Raw genomic sequence first — 23,380 nt, forward strand, 5'->3', positions numbered from 1 at the left:
ATTGAAATAAACTGGAAATCATTAATTAGTTAAAGAACTATTTTGAATGAAAATGCCTTTTATATTTATCTCAAGTAATTGTAATAGTTTAGGTTACCCATATTTTCACGTTTCAATTTCAAGTATTTCTACTGACACGCACAATACCTTGAGGTATTTACATATAAAAAACAGGTTGAACAATAACATACTTACAAGGAATGTTTTTCATCAGAAGAACTTGTAATATTGTAAAAAGTGATCCACAATTTAAGCTTTAAGTGAATCTCCACACTTAAAATACACTTTATTGTAAACTAATGATGCTAATTTCTCCTTACATATTTCTTATTAATGCAAGCGTTTGTAACCCTTTTGATTATTTATCATTCTAATTAAAATAAAGTAACTAACATTTTTTTTATTTCTCAGCCCCTATAAATTCATTATTAAGTATATACACACATGGTTCAACTATTAATAACATAGAAATTATATTAAGATCTATTCAACAAAACATAAAAAAATACTGTTTTGTTCTTGCCTTAAAGAAATGAACAATAGTGGTACTCCTACTGCAGCAGTTACCAATGGAATCGGATATTCTAACATGGATGGTGCTGAAATGGAAAAATACAAGTTAAAAAGAAAGTTAGTTTTGTGCAATTTGTTTTTGTTATATGATAGTATTGGAGGAGGCTACGTTTCATTTGGTATACTTACAGTGAAAATAACAAGATAACCACAGCGTTCTAAGTTACTGGAATCGAAGAAGTTCCACTCTTTATTCAAACACGTATAAGTTTAATGCACATGGATAAAACATTAAGGGTAAAGAAGTGTAAAGTATCACTTTAGATTTACTTTCTTCCTTGATAATCCAAGTAAAGATATTAACTTATCATATCTTATGAGAACCAAATACACTGACTGTGTTTTCATATCAAATCAGGATAATCATTTGATGCGTCACATGACTGACCACCATTACAGCATATATATATATTCGTAACAATGCAAAAGTGACGAGTTCTCAGACTTCCAAGGATGTATGATTGTTGACACTGACTTACTAGCAATTTGTAAACTGAATACTGTTTATATGTTTCTCTATTCAAAGAAATCTGTAATTAGTGTGTAAATGAACTACAAACGAAAGAGAATATATTGGAAAACTATCGGTAACAATTCGAAGCGAAAGTGCATGGACGGTCGTTTTGTTGTAAACAAATCTAAAACTCTGCTCTAGTCAACCAGTTTTTCTAAAATAGTCAAGGTTTAAATAATACAACAACACTAGGAGGAGAAAAATACTTATGACATACAATTACTGGTCCAAAAACTTACTTCAGACAACAGAAAAGCTCAAACTGTGAACAGTGAATTAGTGGGAATGATAGACGTGGTTTGGTGAATCATGTTTTACCTAAGTTACTATGAGTGGTGAAATGGTAAGAGATTTATTATTTAGAATAGAAAATAATGTCCACAATGCACTGGAATATTATAAGAGATCGGGTCTTCACACCTTACTACATTTTTAACCTTCATGAATAAGGGATTGAAGAAATTTAATGGGAAGAAAGAACAACACGCGTCAACACAAACATCGTCACATTAATATTTTTACATCACGACATTTTGTCACCAACCTTTCCACACATATTGTCTCACGTTAAAGGTACGTTTTACGTAATCTTATATGTAGCATAACTTACTTTTCCTTGGAGAAGGAACGTATGTTTCTTCCTCCGTTTCTGTTTGACTTGGATCTAAGAAAAAAGTTTGAAATATAAACAATGTTAACAATTAAAATTAAAATAATGGATGAAGTATATAATAACTAATTTACTGCTTAGTTTGTTCAAAACAGTTTTTCCTTTTTCGATTTATTTAAAAAATTAGAATTCACAAATACTGATCACACATATAAACGCTTTAAAGGAAAGCACAACTTACAACACAGGTTATTTCTCAGTGTGAATCCTTCAGGACATTGGTGGTTTTCATTAGGTTGTACGCATGCTAAAATAAAGTATAATATTTTTTGTAGTTCAAGTATTGTTGACATAATAAATAATATTTTGCACTATTTGTTTGGAATTTAGCATAACACTACATCATGGGCTATCTATGCTCTGCCCATCACGGATATCGAAACCCGGTTTCTAGCATTGGAAGCACGCAGACATTTTGCTGGGCCACTAGGGGAATTTTTGACCTGATATGACACTTTAGGCTCATAACAAATTATTAACTACTTTTCTTCTTGAAAGCTCATACACTGGAAATCCTGTAAGGTATAAACAAAATCTAACAAATATAGTTGATGGCTTATCTTGTTCTTTATCTACTGTATCGTAAGTCACAGGAAGTTTCAAATCAATGTATTTTCATAATTAATAATAAATAAGGATTTACAATGCTAAAGTTGAGGGTTCGATTTCCCCTCGGTAGGTACAGCGGATATCTCTTTGAAGCTTTGCTATATGAAAAACGCAAATTTTGGTAATTAAAGGCCCGGCATGGCCAGATGTGTAAAGGCATTCGACTCGTAATCTGAGGGTCGCATGTTCGAATCCCCATCACACCAAACATGCTCGCCCTTTCAGCCGTGCTATAACGTGACGGTCAATCCTACTATTCGTTGCTAAAAGAGTAGCCCAAGAGTTGGCGGTGTGTGGTGATGACTAGCTGCCTTCCCTCTCGTCTTACACTGCTAACTTAGGGACGGCTAGCGCAGATAGCCTTGTGAAGTTTTGCGCGGAATTCAAAAACAAACAATCGTAATTAAAAATATATATAACATGACTGACGGAACAATAAAGTGAAGCGTGAAAGAGAACATAAACTAAAAAAATTAAAATTATTTACGAAATCATGCGTGTTTTCTGCTTTACGGAATAGCGAATAAACAACACGCAGTGCTGTATTTATTCTTGAATTTTTTTTCATTAATATGTGACGTGTTTAATATTAACTTCCAACAAATGAAGATGTCTACCCAGATCAGAATTAAAGATATGCTCAGTAACAGATATAGTTAATCAAATAAGCTCTTCAAACTTTCTTATTTCAAATGATAAGAATGTATTGTTTCATCGCTTGGATGTGAAAAGTGGCTAAACAATGTCTCTGAATACCAGAACTTACTGTGTGTTTGTAACAAAAGAAACGTTTTTCTGCTATAACACTGTAGCACTTTATAATTTCAATATTTTCACAGACGATTAAAGAAATCATTCAACACTTTTTATTTTTTAAATTATTTGTTCTATGACTTGTAAAGAAAACAACAAAACCTTTCTAATTTCTAACACAAGGTTATCTCGTTTTCTGACTTCACGGAATGTCTAATTTCATTAATTGTGTAATGCTATTGATTACATTTATTCATATATATATATATGTATTTAGTTATTGTATATAATAATAATAAACCAAAAATTATTTCGTAATGATAAATTTATATCCAGACAAGTTTGATTTTCAACGTTTTAACACCTCAGGTTTAACGCGGAAACAATGGCGGTGAGCTGTATGTGGGTAGTTGGAAAGGTGATTTCATGGATTTTGGAAAATTAATGTACAATCATTAAATATATATCGAACTTATAACACTTTACATAAATTGTAGTAAAAATGGATGGAATCCGATTCATGATATAAAGTGTTTTTTTTTAACTTCTAAACACTACCAAAATCGATTCTTATAGGCATTTACCTTCCAAGAAATGAGTGATGGAAATTGGTTTGTGTGCTTTTATCTCCCAGTTTCTTGAGTATTCAATAATGCACTTATAAGTACCGGCATCAGAAATATCAAATTTATCAATCATCAAATCACCCGTGTCTTTGTTTACGCGAATTTTCTCGTCATCTGTTTCTATTACACCGTATGGGCCAAACCAATAATACCTGAAAACATCAAAGGTATAACATTTGATCTTATAGTTGTCAGGGACACATTGAATAACCTGTGGGGCGCCAAGTATAATATTTTCGGGTTTAAGTTTTATGTGCCCAGGCACTGCTATTGTTACAGCATATAATGCCATAAAAAGCAATGTTTTGAAAAAGAACTTCACCATCTCAAAATCTTAAAGTTTCCTTGCAGTAGTATGTTAAACGTTTTACAAAATGTCTCCTAATTATCTGTGTTGCTAAGATACTGTTTCATTGTTATATTATAAATATTGTAATGACGTAAGAGCCACAAACAATATGTCATATAAGTTACGGAGTTACCGATTAACCACTAAAAGCTGATAAAAGTTACGGAGTTACGGAATAAACGCTAAAAGCTGACAAAGTACAGAAACTAAAAGTTGTAAAATTTATGATGAGGCTACAGAAACCACAATTCCATTTTTAAACAGCTTTGATATGAATTTAAAATATGCAAATTCAAAAATATGTGAAAAAAACATCTAATGTTTACGTTATTTTTATCACAAAATAAGATATTGTTGTTTCACAACATGCTTAGAGGCAACAAAGAAACACCACAAACAATATATCATAAAAGTTACGGAGTTACAGATTAAACACTAAAAGCTGATAAAAGTTACGAATTAAACGCTAAAAACTGACAAAGTAAAGAAACTAAAAGGTGTGAAATTTATGATGAGGCTACAGAAACCACAATTCCATTTTTAAACAGCTTTGATTTGAATATAAAATATACAAATTCAAAAATGTGTGAAAAAAACATCTAATGTTTACGTTATTTTTATTACAAAATAAGATATTGTTGTTTCCCAACATGCTTAGAGGCAACAAAGAAACACCACGAACAATATATCATAAAAGTTACGGAGTTGCGGATTAAACACTAAAACTGATAAAAGTTACGGATTAAACACCAAAAGCTGACAAAATACAGAAACTAAAAGGTGTGAAATTTATGATGAGGCTACAGAAACCACAATTCCATTTTTAAACAGCTTTGATTTGAATTTAAAATATACAAATTCAAAAATATGTGAAAAAACCTAATGTTTACGTTATTTTTATTTCAAAATAAGGTATTGTTGTTTCACAATAATACTTGCTAAATAATCACAGTTATTGTTGTGAAAATAGTTCAAACAACTCGCCTGGCAGGTAAATTACATAACTTAAAAACAAGCCTCTGAAAGACTCAAACCACACTTTTATCTTGCAATTCACATGTGATGTTGCAGTCTGGAAGAGTGCCGAAAAACATATAACAGCAAGAAATGGCCACTACTAAACAGTATAGAATTTTAACTGCAGTAAGTGGAGAATTAAAATAAATGCGCACAAAATACAAGTCATATTATTTACAAAATCGTACAAAAAGAAAACAAATTAATATATTAATATTACAGTTATATCTAAACGTGACTCTCTTACAAGTAACAATACAAAAGGACCTGGCATGGCCTAGCGCGGTAAGGTGTGCGCTTCGTAATCTGAGGATCTCGGGTTCGCGCCCGAGTCGCGCCAGACATGCTCGCACTCCCAGCCGTGGTGGCGTTATAATGTGCGGTCAATCCCACTTTTCGTTGGTAAAAGAGTACCCCAAGAGTTGACGGTGGGTGGTGATGACTAGCTGCCTTCCCTCTAGTCTTTCACTGCTAGATTAGGGACGGCTATCAGAGATAGCTCTCGAGTAGCTTTGTGCGAAATTCCAAAACAAACAAACAATGTAAAAAAAAATCATAGGGGTTACTTTGATTTAAAATTAAACTGGATACCACACTATATAACATAAAAACCAGAATTTGTAAAATAGCAAGTTACCTTAGGAATTTAGATGATTAAAACAAGAATATTCAACAATAAACATATGTAAACTTTACAGAACATACATGACCAGTCATAGAATATGTTTGTGTAACATGGATAAATGTATCAAAAACACTCATCAATAATCAAAGTCCTTCGTCTGATACAAGTGTATCATACAAGGTCCCATATACGACAGTCATTCAGTTCAACAGCAAAACATTGGGTTGAATTATAGTGAATAAAATCATTCAACGCGTACTTTCCGATTATTACTAAAGTGATATTGTTATGACAGTTATAAAACATCAAAATTATGAGATTTGATGATTTTTACCTCTCGAATATGGTTTATTTCCATGCATGTTTCAAGATCTCGGATTTTATAGGGAATTTAAAAAGTTTCTATTCTTCCCTTAAGTTTCTCCAATTTGAGTTAAATTATTAAAAAATAAAAGCATCATAAACAAACTGTTTACATACTGGTTGGAACAGAATTACAAGACAAAGAAATTTATTTATTTTCTCCCATGAAGATACCTAGGGGGCTGAATAGAAAAATCGTAGAGTTAATAACATTACAGGCCTACTACCAATGTCTTCTCACAAGTATAATTAATTGTGATCACACTATATCAGTTTAGAAAACGTTTTCATCGTAAGGCAAAGTATAGTTGATATAATATTGTACATGTTTGTTTTTGAAAAATTCGTGAGTGCTTATGAAGCTCGTGAGGTAGACAGAGCACAGAGTGCTGGTTTTGTAACTTTGCCTGGAGTTGCAAGCAACCCTGTTAATGGAATTATCTGCAATTATTCAATGAGAGACTGATCGTTTTGTGAGTCAGCCACTTTCTCTTGAAGTTATTCACCTCATGAACAATCTGAACCTGTTCATTCCGAGAAAGATTTTTACAGCCTTTTCCCACCACAGGATTTTCTCATGTTTCCCTATACACCTCCTGCAGAGTCACCTCGGTTTAATATTGCGTATTTAGGTATGATTCCTCAGGTATGTGATGTTTTATCCTTTTTTATGATTTCCTACAATCCTCATCCTTTTTTGTTGTATGATAGTTCTTAGATTTTCTTTACCTTATTCAGTTTCCCACTTTCTTTGGTTATTAGGGTTCATACAAAGCATTTTACTTCATAATTGGTTGAGAGTTCCAGCATGTCTTGCTTCCTATGTACTGTGGATAGTTTGTTTGACGAACCATCAAGTAGCCTATCCGTTTTAAGACTCACAGGTGTTGGAATCAATTTTACCAATTTGGGAGTACTCCATGATTTCCAGTGCTTTTAACCCATGCCTCTGTCTTATCCTTACTTTTGTGGTATTTATCTATCATACATTTACTTTCAGATACTGTGTACCAAAATCCTGAGGTTTTTTACCTTTTCTCTGGCATCGCATCTTCATTGTCTGTCAGAGGAAATTCTTAGGCATATGGACTACATGTGATATGTTTCTCTCTCATTATTTGCATAGGCTTTCTACTTCCTCTTCAGGATGTTGTCTTCCACCTGTGACTATTCTTTAGACTTCCATGTGACAACAAGCCTGGATAAGTTATATTTCATCTTTTTCTACATTTTCAGAGGTCTTATTTCCATTCTCATTGTAATTCTCTGTTTGGATCACACTCCATGGCAAGTGTTGCCTGATCAAGTATTCTTTAACCTTAAAATCCACACTTTTTTGCCATGTATATGCACCTAAATATATTCCATGGCCATTCAGTGCACACTGTTGAGATGGGGTATTCAACAAGGTTGCTTGAGGATTAACTTTGCAACAAAAGTGCTTCACAAATACACCCATTCCAGACTGTACCAAACATGGACTACAGGAGTAAAACAGAATGTGATAGCTGCCTATTCTGCCATGCTTTATATTGAATAAATCAGCTTGGTCTACTTTAAAAACAGTTTCATGGTCACCTATTTCACTATCTGAGGTGTTGACATATTTCCAAACTTTCCACTACGTATCACACTCCCTTTTTTTCTAGTGGAGCTGGGTGCCCTTATCAATTTTCAATTCCAAGTCACTGTGGGGCATTGTCCTGAATTGTTTAATGGCATAAAATATCTACAATTCAGTGCAGGGTAGGGAAGTGGTTTTCTGCTGGTGTAGATGACATCATATATATAGACCAAAGGAGTGAGACCTCAAATTGCAGTTAACTCGTTTGGTTGGGTTTCATCATCCTGGTCTCAGATGAAAATCTATTGGCTGGATTTTGGATATAGAGTAAAAGCAAAATACATAAGTTTTTGCACATTGTAGTATGGATGTTTGACTTCCTCCTTCAGTTATACTTTATCTGTATTGTGGAGGCAGGGCTGAATTATTTATTAGGCACAGTGCCTAGGGCCTGTGAAAACTGTAGGTCCATGAAAATTTTCCTTTAAAGTTAATTTTGGATTAACTTATATGGCTGGTAGGGCCTACAAACAGTAGGTGCCTTCGTCCTACAATCGTCTTGATACAGCATGGTGGAGGAACTTGGGATTGTTCTGGTTCTTTCCCTTCAACTGTCTTTTGTGTAGCTTATTCTGAGGATGTTATTTGTCTTAGGTTGGTTCTGGTCAATTTCTCTTTCATATACATTTTTTCAGTCCAGGACATCAGGTTTTCAAAGTTGATATACCATTTTCTGTTCTTAACATACGCTCTCTTCAGGAGTCAGATGTTTGATGTCCCCTCTGGTCTCATTAATTTTAAGTGAAGATGGTATGATCCTCATTCTACACCCACCCTCTCTATCTGTGTCAGTTTCCAGCAGCATAGATTTTGGATGTAGTTGACTTGTCAAGTGCAGTTTATCATGCCCTAGCCACTTTGTGTCTGGAGACACTTCCATTTTTCTCCAATATTAATTGGATTTACTTCTCAGTTTTTGTCTACCAGAATGTATAACATATTTCCCAGATTGGTGAAGAGTATGGCTAGTTTAGAAATAGTGTAGTCTCCCACATAATGTCATCATATCTAATTCTTTAGACTCAAGGTGTGTCCTTTGTACTCTTCCAAAGGGTGCTTTTTTTCTTCCCTTGCACCAATTCAGTGTGTGATTCTATCTGATTATATAAGCACAGCTGATGTACCATTTTAGAAGTTAGTTTTTCTATACATAAAATGTACTTCCTCTCCACTCAAAATGAGTGCTTCAATTCTCCACTAAAACTCAAAACAGTAATTTGATAGAACTGAATAGAGGAAGTTGCAAGTATAATGAGTGTATAGCACTTTCCTTTGAGGAGGATTATCTATGATAATTTGCATGAGAGACATTAAAATGAGTGATTTCCAAAGGATCGGAGGAAAAAGGCTTGTGGCATGTTTTTCTTCCTTTTTTGTCACATAGAGGGCAGCACTAAATGAGACTAGTTATATGAAATACATTTCAGTATAGGAAACATAACTTTCACTGTTGCCATGGTTAATATCTTATTTTGTTGAAAATCACCTATATTTTCATGAAAATTGGGATCATCTAGAAATTTTTCCCTCTCTTCAGTATATTTTCTTGGCCTCCAAATTAACAAGGCTCCTTATATCCAATTTTATATTGTAAGCCTCGATATGGATATATCATGCAGTTGTAAAAGAGACCCAAGGCATCTCTCAGTCCTAACTTGTTAATTTGGAGGCCACAAAAATATCCTGGATGGAGGGAGAAATTTCTAGAAGATCCCAAAATATTAAAGAGTCAGTGAGTTTAATACAAAGGTAGATAAAAAAGATTGAAGTAGGTGATGCAACTTTGAACATTTTACAGTTTTAAGTCATCTTTATCATACTAATAAGATATTGTGTATAATGTAAGCCAGTGGTGAAAAGGAAAGGATGGTTTTCTGTGGACAAATATTTAGTCCCATCTCTTAAAGTAAGGTGTACTTTTTCTGAATTCAGCTTGATAGTGAGGATGAATCACATATATTAACCTGGTTTTGCTTGTGTTATTCAGTTGTTATACTGGTGAGGTACAATGGATGTATAATGTAAGTACTGTGGTTCCTGGGACACAAACAGCATAGCATAAAGATAGACTTTAATACAATAACAGTTTCCTTACTTGACTATTTTCCGTATATTACAACAAAGGAATTTCTGTTGAATTAGACAATGACTGAAGATGGAATTTGGTCATTTAGCAAACACATCATGCTATGATCTTTTTATGGATGATTTATGGACAAAATTGAAAGTGCTTTTGTTGTTATTTTTAAAGCTTTTAACATGTGGGAAAATAAGGTTAACACAGTATATGCAAATCAAGAAATTTTAAGAGTTTGGAAAATTTGTACCTTATGGACCATCACACTTTAATGTTATTACCTTAAAATTGAAACTGTTTATTTAAACCACATCTGAAACATAAAACCATTTTTATCAAAATCTAATTTCAAAGATACCCAAGAATAATTAACTTCTTAAAGTTTTAGGTCAATTAGGAATTGTATTTTTTTAATGAAATTTAGTTTTCTGTGAAGAGATTTATTTTTGTTGTTGATTAATTAATGAAATTCTTATTGTAGTTTTGTTCTTATTTATTTTTCAGTTATGTAAATAATCAGAATACTTAATAGTCTTACACAGTATTATTTGTTTAAGGGTTAATTTATCTTTTAAGAACAATTTTCACGCTTCCTGCTGCCCTTGGAACTATTTCATTGTAAATCATGTTCAGTTTTGATGGCCATAATCATGCATTATTATGAAAATACTTCTTTCATTGTAGTAAGTTTCTACAAAATGAGGTCAATCTTATTCCACACATTTTGATAAACTTTTCACACAATCTCCACTGCATTTGGAGGTTGGCTTTCTAGACTATGTTTAAGCAGATCAAAGACAAAACCGAAACAGCATTTTATGCTTCAATAAAACTGAATTGTGTTGGCAATCCAAATATTTTATGTTAAGGCCTTCAAAACAAATACAGATAATAATTATTTACTAATGGATATAAACTAAACTGAGTTCTTTTTTGTCTTCAATAGTGTTTGCTAATTCAGAACCTGTTAGAGGGTTTGAAGAAGGTGCACTCCAGATGTGCTTTGCTGATCTTAGGCAGGTTAGTAAACCTTTACAAAACTCTACTATTTAAGTTCATATTAAAAGATATTACAAGTAATGTAAACATTGCTTTTGGACTAAATACATTTTATGTGGTTGCTGTAGAATAGTCATTAATATTGTATAGGTATGTAACATAGGCATACATTATGTATATAGATATGTAATTAACAGTTACATTATGGAAGACATTAAACCTTGTAGAATGATATATGCTCATAGGAAGAAAAGTATGCAACTCTCATGAAATGCCTTTCAAAATGAAACTAGTTAATGAAATTATTTCCTTAAAACGTGATAACAAACTTTCATTAAAGTAAGTAGTTTCAGCAAAAGTTTTATTTTGTAAATATTTTTTGGATTTTTCTAATAAAATTCATTATTTAATGTAGTTATTTACACTTGGACTCTGAGTAGTTCACATGCAAAGTAATTTTATATAAAGAATACTTTTACCTTACAGTTTTATATTTCATTTGCATAACCTCTAGAACCTCATAAATGAACATCAGTTGCTGTTTTTTAAGGTAAATATTTGAACTTTATTTTCTCTTTTATGCACTGTATTACTAACTCTATTTATCATCATCAACAGAGAGTGCAGGGAGATGTTTTTCAAATTAACAAAAATGTGTACATACCTTTTACATCTTTATAGAAATTTATTAGTATAGTCATCTTTTTCACATATTTGTAATTTAACGTCTTTATCTTTTCATTTATAGTTTATTTTTAACTCTCCTTTAAAATTCTTTGTCACTATTTATTCTGATATGTTAACTGATACCAATAGGCCTTTTATGAAGATGTTATTTTGACAAATTCCCCACATAGGTGTGTTGCAAAAACAGGATGGCTGTTATGGATACCATCTTGTTTATAAAGCTTTCACAATCCATGTAACAAGTTAAGCTTATGAAAACCATTAAATCACTCAAATATGATTTTTCAAACATAAATTATACATAGTCAACTAAAATATAAAAATTAGATTTAAGTATAGTTCAACTGTCTCTAACTATAGCATTTTGAGGTAACAAACCACTGTAAGTGCTGTAGACAATAGTACTGCAGGCTGTTACTTCTACTTTAGAACAAAAACTGTTCACCAATTTCATAATAACTGTTGGTGGAGTGAAGTGTAAACTGAGCTCTTTATAACAGTTTTGTACACTTGTATTAACTAATTACTTGTACATCATAAATTTGTTTCCAATGTATAGAAGATTGGCATAGCATCCATAAAAGGCTGTAAAATCTATTTCTGTTTTGCAGTGGATTCAGTTCTAAGACTGCATATATCTTTGTCTCAAAAGGATATGTGAAAACACATTGGCATCTTGACAGTTGTATGCATTGCGAGCTTATGTGTTTAGTCAGTTTCTGTTAAATTGGAGATTTTTTTTTTATATAACTTGGATCATGTGACAAGCAAACTATGTGAGCAAACTATTTATTTTAAATGTTTCTGTTGTAACAAAGAATTAAAACTTGGATAACATAAACATTAAATTATATACTATAATGTTAATTTCATTCACATGCATGGATTGTAAAGATGTTAAATTAAATTTTGCACATAATTCAGTAATTTGCATATACATTAATTTTAAAATGTTATCTGTTCTGATCAGATAAACAGATATGGTTTTCAGTGTTATTTTGTTCATCAACACTACTCATCATTGAGTTTCTGATGTGAGTACTTAAGACTATGTCATTTAAATGCTTCTGTGTGCATTTTAATGTAGAATTTTTTGCTTGTTGGCTTCAGTCAAGAACACTTTTTATATATCTGGGAACCAAATATATACACGAGATTCACATTCATTGTCAGTGACAGCCCTCAATGTATTTATGGCATTTGTACTTGTGATTATAAATGTCGCATACATGTTTGTAATTGATACATTTTTTGTTGACTTCGCTCTCTTGAACTTCGAGGAATCCAGTTATATGTCTTATCACAGCTGTAAGTGAGAGTGACTTATTTTGTCACGTAATTCTTGGAATTGTGATTTCTTCATGAAGTTATTTGCTTTTATTCTCTTTTTTTATATTTTTTCTGTTGACAAATTAACTGGACCTTTCTACAGGCTTTAAAAGAATTTCAAAGTAATTGTGAATCAGATTGGTTACTTCTGTTATAATTATTTTGGTGAACTTTGTGTTTGGTCATTCTAATTTGCTTGAGAAACATCTATAGAATACTTTAGAATCCTCTTTTCTTAGTCTTTATTGAGCTTAGAGTAAACTATTGCAAGTACATTTTTAATCTTAATTATAAAACAAATAATACCCTAGGCTCACTTATTGCACCACGATAAGTTAAATAGAATTTTATTTATATTTTTTTCAGTTGTTTATTAACATTGAGGTATAGACAAAAGTAAGATAAAAGTTACCAAGGGTTTCAATGGAGTAGTGTTTCAACTAAGCCTTTGTTACAATAATGTTTTACACCCAATGCTTATATTTAGGCCATTAAATACTCCTTCTGTTACTAATGTTAAGATCAGATGATAGCTAGTTGTGTCTAAGTGTGAATGTGTAGTATTTAAAGTAACGTAATTCCCTCTAGTCTTACACTGTTAAATTAGGGATAGCTAGCTGACTTCCGTCTTGTTTTAGACTTCTAAATTAGGGATGGCTAGTGCAGATAGCCCTCGTGTAGCATTGCATGAAATTCAAAAACAAACAAACATAATTAAAGATGTATTAACTGTGGAAACTCTACTATGTAAAATAGTTATATATATTTTTCGACATCACATCTTCCAGTTATTTTAGTTTAGTCAAAGAGTCCATCAGTCTCCTTTCACTAAAACTGATTTCTTATTATTACTTTCTGACTTATGGTGTACAATTCCTTTTTCTTGTAAATTTTGTTAGTTAATATACATTATAGCAGATTATTTTATTTTGGTGCACTGGAATTTATCTTGCAGAATTTTTGTAGTTATATTTTCTAATAGCTTCTAGATCTTTTCATGACATGGGACTGGTCAACCTACTTTTATGACTATGGACAAGAAAATAGCAAGTATTTAAAGTAAACCCACAAGTTGCTGTAGTTCTGCTTGAAAATTAAGTGGAACATAAAAGTAATCAAAGTTAATTTTAAATGTCACTATATACTGCTTTATTATAAATTGTTAGTCTTTCCAATAATTATTATGTATCTTTTGATTTTTAAAAAAGGAAAAAGAAAACGTATAGTCACCTGAAAAGTTGTATGTTTAGTTACCTAGTCATATGTTGCCCTTAAGATACCTGATACTATTGATGAAAGTTGTATGTTTAGTTACCTATTCATATGTTGCCCTTAAGATATCTGATACTATTGATGAAAGTTGTATGTTTAGTTTCCTAGTTATGTGTTGTCCTTAAGAAACCTGATACTATTGATGAAAGTTGTATGTTTAGTTACCTAGTCATATGTTGCCCTTAAGAAACCTGATACTATTGATGAAAGTTGTATGTTTAGTTACCTAGTTATATGTTGTCCTTAAGATACCTGATGCTATTGATGAAAGTTGTATGTTTAGTTACCTAGTCATATGTCATATGATCAGAAGTTGGAAACAGTTGTAGATTTTATTACCAAAAAGTTTCTCTCCGTAGATGTTTTTTATCACAGTAATATATTAGACATAACTTGAGAATTCTCTGTATTAATACCATAATTATTAATGAATCAGTTTTAACTGTCAAGAGTTTAATAATAGTTGAATGTCTGTTGTGTAGTCAGTTAATCATACATGCATACAATTTGCACATATTCACAAGATGATAGGTTCCAATGCTTCAAATTAAATAAACATTCTTAGATTTTCATCTCCACGTGTAATGTGAGAGTAATAAAACATTGAATACAAAGTAGATAAATATTATCAATATATTATTTTTCTAAGGTAAATAGAAATAAAATCTTAAATTTATGGTATAATGTTTATAACTAAAATTCTATTTTACATTTTGAAGTTAATAATCATGAATGTGTTTATTTATTAATTTAGCCATAATTAGTTTCATTTAATAGAAAACCACTTAAATTCAGAAAGTTTGTTTATTCATATATTTAACAGTGCTTACCACAAATTTACACAATTAATTGATACTTTCTTGCATATAAATACGATTGTTTTCCTTAACCTTTTTTTCATGATAACTAGGTGTCTAGGCTTTTTATAATGAAAGAACACCTCTATCTGTTAAAGCATGTCTTGTTAGTTGGCATAACTAAGAATATAGGTACTTGTAGGAATATCATGAAGTATATATTTTGTATAGGTTAATCTGTAAGTAATTTTGAAAATTTTATATTTAAGGTTGTTCTATGTGTGAGCTTCTTTATAATAGAAGTTATATATGGTTTTAACTATCAGCTTTGAGTTGTACTTATGAGATAAAATTAATGTTTTTTGTTTATGTGTTGAAATATCCTTAAGTCATTCAATCAAGGTAATTTGTAGAAATATGTAAATCATATAAGTGTTTGAGTAATTTTGCACAGTAATTATATGTTTAGAAGTTACTGTGCACAAAAGAAGCTTCTCTACCACAATAAAAATACAACTGTTCATGAGTAGTTTGTTGATCCTGATTCTAAAAATTGTTGAATATTACTGATCACCTCTAGTTTTTGAGTTATCTTATGTTTATTCTAAATATTCTTATATATTGTGAAAATAGCACTCTCTGATAACTTTATTTATTTATTGAAAATTGCATTTAAGAATGTTCAAAAACAACATGTAATTATATATTGAAAATACACTTAAGCTATGTTTAAAACTTTCATCATGGTATTATTTTTTATTTCTTTTTACAAAATACCTGACTGACTTGTTGCATCTTTTATGTATGTTGTTAGTTTCATGCTTTTAGAATCAACAGTAATCTTCCATCATCACAGGATTCCACTGTCTTTCTTGATGTTACTGTTCTATTATAGACATATCTTAAGGGAAGTGCTCACCAAGATTATTGCTCACTGCACCTAGATCACTTGATAAGAAGCTTAATTAAAAGTGTGAGAAGTGTAACTGTAGTGACATCTTGGACCCAGTTTTCCTCTAGTTCTCAGGGATATCATAAATCGTCACAACATAGTTTTCATCTCTGTAAATTCCTAAGAAAATTTTAACAACCAGTTTGAGTGATTTCCTCACAGTAAGTTCTTTCTGACTGAGTAGTGTTTCAAAATCACCATTCATCAGCACTTCCCAAATGTGTGGCCCAACAAAGATGCCACCTTTTAGTTTTTACTTAAACTAAACTAAACTAACGTGGCAGGAGTTCAGTTTAGAGAGAGAGAAATCAGAAGAGTTCTCTCTCCAACCGGGGTGTTCAGGAACGTTGTGGTTTCTCTTCGTCCCCTTTCGTGGATTTTTATTAAGATTAGGTGGTAGTGTTTTTTATTTTATTTTTTATTATTATTTTATTTAATAAATTAATTATTGTTATTATTCTTGACTTTTTGGGTGGAGGATGTCTCTCTAAATGTTGTTTTGGGTGGAGGCAAAGGCAGCAGTGGAAAGAAAGGCCGGGACCTGTCCCCGAAAGGAAGAAGTTGGGCAGATGTGAGCATGAATATAATTCATTCAAATCCAGATCAAATCAAACGGCACAATTCAGGGTCTGGCAAAAGAGTTGCCTGGGCTTGGTTCTAGAAATCCAATGCCTAAAGATTTTGATGTGGGGTAAACGGAGTGCCCCGAGAAAACCACTTTCACACGACAGGTGCCAAAAGTTTTGCCTGTCGTGTGCCCTGTACCTGAAAAAAAGGAATTCATGTTAATAACATGGATTTTATTTATTTAGATTCTTTGTTGAGTGGATTGTGATTCTTGAAATATGTTGTAAGGTGATATATATTTTGTTGGTGCACTTGATAATTTGTGTAGTGATGCCGTTAGTTTGTTTCTATTTTCTCCTTTTAGATAATATTTGAGAGAAAGTTCTGTTATTCTATCTCTTATAGTTGGTAAATTACTAATTTGGTGTAGATAATTTGTTGGCGTAAATGATGGTAGGCTGAATGCGGATTTTAATATTGTGTTTTGTTGCACTTGGATTTTCTGGAGTGTGTTGTTTGACATATTGTATGTTACTTGACATCCATTACTCTATTAGTGGACTGATGTAAGCCTTGTATATTTGTATAATGGTGTTGGTCGCATTTCGATTGTTTACCAGTTATAGTCTTTAGATATGAAATCCTTTTTCTGATTGATGAGTGTATATTGTTTATGTGTTTTTTCCATGTTAGTTTTGTGTCGAAAGTGACGCCAAGGAATGTGATGTTTTTGCTCATTTAATGATTGTTTTTCCAAGTGATAGTTTTATTTTTCTAGATTTTTTCTTTGCTTCTTTAGTTTTCTGTAGAAGGTGATTGCTTGTGTTTTTGTTGGATTTAACACGACCCTCCACTTGTTGCTCCATGTTGAGACGTTGTTTAGTGATTCTTGTACGCGAGACATGGCCATTACTGGGTTTCTGGAGGTGCTCCAGATTGCGATGTCGTCTGCGTATTGTGAATTGTGTGTGTATGTTAGATTTGGGAAAGGTATGTCACTGACGAAAATTATGTATAGAAGCGGAGAGAAGACTGATCCTTGGGGCACTCCTGCCGTTATATTAAATAATTTGGATATGGTTTTATTGACTTTTACTTGTGCTGTTCTATTGGTTAAGAAATTTGAAATACATTTGACTATCGTGGGATTTATTTGTAGGTGATTTAGTTTGTATATGATGGCGTTGTGCCAAACACTGTCGAATGCTTTTTTGACATCTAGGAATAGCCCGATGGTTACTTGATTGTTGTTGTAAGCTTTGTTGATTAAATCGGTGAGTCGTGTGAGGTGATCTGTTGTTTGTCTATTTTTTCTGGAGGCATTTTGAGATTCTGGTAAGATGTTGTTTGATTCGCAAAAATGGAGGAGACGGTTGGAGATAATTCTCTCCATCAGTTTGCCAAGGCAGCTTAACAGACTGATGGGGCGGAAATTATCTGGATTTGTTCTATTCGTTTTTACTTCACTAACTTTTTGAAACTTATAAGATAGATGGAATGAGGGAAGAAACATAACTTGATGATTCACTGAAAGTTGGAACTCAACTTTCTGTTTTCCTACAATATAATTCTCTCTCACTGGCCATTCCTTCTTTTTGAAATGAATTTTATGATATTGGCTATCCCAGACAGACAAAAAGCTACAGTGTTTGGTTTACTCACTTTATAGACTTAGCAGTAGTGGATATTTGATTGCTTCAGGTATAAGCCTCATGTTCTATTATGTTCACAGCATTAATAACAGGAACCAATGGCTTAGTGTTCCCATTATGTAAAAGCACAGTTTTCACACTAACTTTAGATGAATTGGTAAAATGTTTTCTTTCTTGAGAGTATATTCAGTACTTGATTCTTCAATTAGTGCATCAACATTTGTACAGAAACACAAAGTATCTTGCATGCTGTAGTGAGAAGCAAGACTTTATGATAAATTCCATTGCCGTAAATGAAAGTTCCCCATGCTGTTTCAGTATAAAACAAGTCACAAATCTGATCATTTAGCTCATCTTGTGTGATCAGATGAGACAGTTTATGCTGAGATGCCACAGGGGTAAAATTACTAAATGAAGGAAGTAAAGATGATTCATTGTCTTTTTTGCAGTATAACTTCTATTTCCCACTTTGCTGCTGGATGTGACACAAGAAAATCATCCCAATGAGATACTGGTGTCATCACAGATGCAATCTCTGAACATTTAGTGTATTGTTTAGATTTGTCTGAATATCCAGAAATATTAATGCCAAAATAAGAGTAAGTTAGATGATCTTTGAGCTCACACTGTATCATTGAAATTGTCAATGACACAATTGCTCTTCTTTTATTTAGCCACTGTGTGAAGCCAGATTTGGAAACTGTACAACACAAATGTAGCATAAACTGTTTAGGTGGTTTTTGGACTTTACGTGAAGTGAAAGCCGTCAGTACATAAAATAATTTTCTAAAAAGTATAAAAGAATTATGTTTACAGAACTAGTTTAAAATATTTTAAAAACAAAATTTTGATTTTATTTGATTATATCACAGGTATGATGTGAGGAAGATGGACTTTGTTTTGAGTGTGGGCAGAGCCAGACAAAGTAACCAACTGAGTGAGTGAGTGAAAAGCAGTTGAGAGAGATGTGTATCACTCTGCCCATTTTAAGCTCAGTTGAGGGACTCCTCAAATGTTCCTGGGCAGAAAAGGTGAACATGGGAATGAAGCAGAATTGGTGCAAGTCATTATAATTTTATCAAGAACAAGTAGCACATATAAACAATATATATGGAGTTTTACACCAATACAATACAGTTACTGTTTGAAGTTATCAAAATTTATTCCTTTTGTTCATTAAACTTTCTATGTAAACTTAATTCCACAGAATAAACCTATTGAACTGAACTGATTGTATGGTATTACACATATTGTTTCTAAAGTAGTGAGATACTATAGTATCTTAAAATCTATAGGTGATGGACAAATTCTGATTACATATCTGAAACCAAAACTATTTAATTACTAAGAATCACTTGAGTTTTCTCTAGTAGCAAATGATTTGTTATGTAGTGTTACCTAAAACATTGTTTAGGGCAAATTTGTGTGTATGCAGTCTTATAAAAGAATTGATTGATTGATGAATTTGTGTTATAAAGACAAAAAGTTTTTTTTTTTTTTTTACTTTACAATGGTGTGTTTACACTTTATATTTTATAATGCATGCTTTTGAACCAATTGCAATGTTTATTTATTTATGAAAAGTGTATAACTACCTTTCAAGTTGTTTTAGAAATAAAATTATTGCTAAAAATACAAGTTTCAAATAATGCAAAATTTTTTTAACGGGTCTTTTTTTTTTTCGGTGGGTCTTGTTCAGGCTTGTGAATGAAAAGGATTTGTACAATTTTAATAATATAATTTACTAATTTTTTAAAATATTATTAATTTGACCTATCCATACTTTTAGTGTGAATTAATGTTCTTTACTCCCTTAAGGGTGAGAGAAGCAGACAAGAAGAAAAATATATTTTCAGCATTAAAAAAGAATCAACGAGACAAGAAAAAGTTGGTAGAAACCATCCTGAAACTGCTCAGACAGTTAACATCAAACAGTGATTAGTATAATTGTACTTTATTCTTCTCTTTGTTACATATTTTGGTTTCCTATAATTACTGGCTTGATGGAAAGTATCCATTCAGTTTTTTGTGTGTTTAATGAATTAGTAAAATGTGACTGTTCAATGTCAAGAACATTGATATCAATTATTCTGAGAAGTGACTGAACCAGGCTTTCAGTTAACATTAATAAAATATAAAGATTCTTATCATTCTTTACCATAGTTTTGTTAAAAATGGATTGTTCTAGCAGCAGAGCTTACCATATTAATGTCTGCCATAAAGCGAAATTTGGCCAAGAAGTGCACTTTCTACTTATTTCTAACAAAATGTATCGACCAGTTTTTAATTGTTTGGCTATATAGTTTTAAAATTTCGTGAGAGACAAAAACGTTTATAACACTAAATTATTAAAATTATTTGACCCATATGTTGCTTTATTTCTCAGTTTTAAATTACTTTTTGTTTGGCCCATTTATTGTGTTATAGAATAGGGAAAGAGTGTGATTCTGAGGGAAGTTTGATATTATAATTAAATTGTGATCATAACACAAATAATAAAAAAAGACATCAAACATGGGTCAGTGTAAAAGTTCTCTTCTAATTTTCCATTTGATTTAATAGCTAGCTCATAACTGTTTGGTCTCAAGGTAATATATAGATAGTAGAAAATGAACTTGAATCATCTAATAAACTGTTGTTGTGACACATCTGAATTCCTTGTGTTTTCTGAATATAACTTAACAACTAATTGTAAAGTTACAGATATTAGAATATAAACAAACCTTGTGGTCTAATAAATAGCAGCTATGACAGATCTAAATTGTCTTCTTTATGATTCAACACACTGATATAGTTGTGTTAAGAGAGTCATCTGTATAAACAATATCTGTAAAGATGTGTTTTCAAAACAAACACCAAGGGCCTTTATGAGATTTTTAGAATGGTACTTAATACAGTTTTTCAAGTGTGGTCCCAGTTATTACTGGAAGAAACATCATCATGTGGATGCAAAGTAAAATTGCCAACCTGGTATGTGGTGAAGTTAAAAGTGTAAGCAGACAATACAGGAGAGAACAGTTAGTATTATGTACAATAATATAGGTAGAGTTGACTGGTATGCTGTGACATAATAATACATTGTGTTATAATAATCCAAAAATGGCTAAATGATTGTTACTATACCACAACTGCTGCAACCTAATGGCAGACACTAGAAAAACACAGTACTATCACAAGGATAAACAAGTGTAATGTGATTGTTACCCTGCTAATATGGTATACTGTAATATTGTGGGAGATGCTAAAAACAAACAAACAGTACTACAACCATGAAAAAGTGACTAAATGATTGTCACTGTTGATGTTGCTATAAGGTGACTGTTTTGTGGTGCTAAATAATTTGACAAATTTGTTTACCAAACTAATGCAGAAGAGCATATGATGTTACTACTATAGAATAATTCAGTTTGTTTGTAACATATACAAAACAAATATGTCTGTAGTAATATTACAAAGTAGAATAATTTGTTTGTCATTGTATAAACAGACTTTTCATCCTCTACTTACATCACACAGTTATAGCTGGCAGCTCTGTAGTAATATTACAAAGTAGTATAATTTGTTTATCATTGTATAAACAGACTTTTCATCCTCTACTTACATCAGACAGTTATAGCTGGCAGCTAGTTGTTACTTAATATTAAACCCATTTACGTGCTGAGTTTCTGAAAGTCAGTGTTCAGTTTATTTTGAAATAAATCTCGCACATCTCATGCTTGTAAGAAATGTTTGGTAGGATAGTCTACAAATGGGAAAAGAACTTTTAAAGATTTTTAAAAATGGGAATAATGTTTGACATGTTTCTCTAATAATTTGACACTGAAAGAAGTTAGTTGTGCTTAGCTTTTATGAAACATTTAAAATTGTGCCTTTTACTTGTTATATAAGTATGCTACTGGTTGAATTGTAATTGACTAATTAGATAAAATAATTATTAGCTATGTTGTACTGTACATTTTAGGCTCATAATGAATGACACATCATCAGGTTATTATGGGGTATAATTTTCAACAGTTTTTGTACTTTACATTAAATAAACCCCACTATCTGGTAGATGGTGTAGTTAAATACTTTTCCTTTGCAAAGAGGTTTTAGTGGAATAGTCCATTGCAGTTAATAATAACATAATATCATTTACTTTGTTTGTGTGAATAATACATACTTCATGAAAAATATATTAAGATCCAATTTTTTTCATAATTACAGTCATTAAGTGTTGCTTTTTTTTATATCATTCATGCTTTTTCATTTATAAATTTGACTGCTCATGGGAGAGATGTAATTAAACATTAAGGGTTCTTTTTTTCTCTCTAACACTACTGTTTCTGCTTCTGTTTCTTTAATTTGTTTGTTACATGAAATAGAAATACCAATTTTGAAGGTCCCAAACTTGTACATGTTTAAAGCACTAGAACTACCAGTAAACATTTGTTAATGAAGAAATTTTGTAACATTACTCCTGTTACTGATTGTAAAGAGAAGGCTTAGTACTCGTGATGTTATTTTATGTCAGTACAAATACAGTACTACATCATGTTGTTGTTGTTTTTTAATTCATGGAATACCTATTGTGTATCATATTAGATACTCAAGAGATTCAGACAAATGAAAAAGGTACAGAGCAATATACAAATTCTAGCAAAAGATAGCCATGTTTAGATTATTAGTAAAAAACTTTCATGTTTTGTGAAAAAAAAGTCAGAATGGCCTTTTAACTGATATAAAACAATTTGTTAATGATAATGCAAGTTCCCTTGCACAGGCCTTCAACAGTTACAAAGATTAGTGATAAGGGTTAAAATTTTCTGTGACCATCAGTTGTCTTAAGGGTTCAAAATCTTTGTAAGCTAATAACCATCATGAAGGGTGGAAACTTCTGTAAGGTATCAGCCTCTGTGTTTCTTAAATGTTTTCACAAAAACTCGTAGTTGTTTACAATCCATTTTGTCAGGTTAAACTTCAGTGGTCGCTTCATGATTCAAACTGCTTACTCTTGAATGTTCAACATTTAGTTGTTTCTTGTCCCATTTGTCAGGTTGGACTTCAATGGTCACATCATGATTCAAACTGCTTACTCTTGAATGTTCAACATTTAGTTGTTTCTTGTCCCAGCCTTTTGTATTACTTTGTTTTGACCATAGGCAATTTTTTTTCAGAATTGTATGTTACTGTGGACATGAATAATTAGTGTAAATATGTGTATATTGCTTTGATGTTTTAAACTATGAAGTGCTTCTTTATGTTTAGTTTTACACTTCTGGAAACAGCTAAAACCATTTAACTGAATTGGGATTTTAACACAAGTTAAAAGGTTATAAAATTTGA

The 23,380-nt window shown here is 31.7% G+C and overlaps 1 protein-coding gene across 16 annotated transcripts in view; it reads left to right on the top strand.

The window, feature by feature from the left end:
• The first annotated feature begins 5,948 nt into the window (after window positions 1-5,948).
• Window positions 5,949-23,380, top strand: part of LOC143233453 (exocyst complex component 6-like) — a 55,651-nt gene continuing 38,219 nt past the window's right edge. The window contains exons 1-5 of one of the 16 annotated variants that reach the window (XR_013018166.1): window positions 6,248-6,745; window positions 10,747-10,820; window positions 11,314-11,349; window positions 18,505-18,654; window positions 19,874-20,701. Coding sequence is in view for 4 of the 16 variants with exons in the window: in XM_076469706.1 (XP_076325821.1) it covers window positions 6,677-6,745; window positions 10,747-10,820; window positions 19,874-19,997 (267 nt within the window). In the remaining 12 variants the exon portion in view is untranslated. Of the gene's footprint in view, window positions 6,746-8,163; window positions 9,473-10,746; window positions 10,821-11,313; window positions 11,350-13,797; window positions 14,298-18,504; window positions 18,655-18,927; window positions 20,702-23,380 lie in introns of those variants that run through there. The other 15 variants (XR_013018169.1, XR_013018160.1, XR_013018162.1 and 12 more) reach the window with 15 other exon arrangements.

Source organism: Tachypleus tridentatus, chromosome 12 (genome assembly GCF_004210375.1).
Source record: "Tachypleus tridentatus isolate NWPU-2018 chromosome 12, ASM421037v1, whole genome shotgun sequence".
Taxonomy (NCBI): Eukaryota; Metazoa; Arthropoda; class Merostomata; order Xiphosura; family Limulidae; genus Tachypleus; species Tachypleus tridentatus.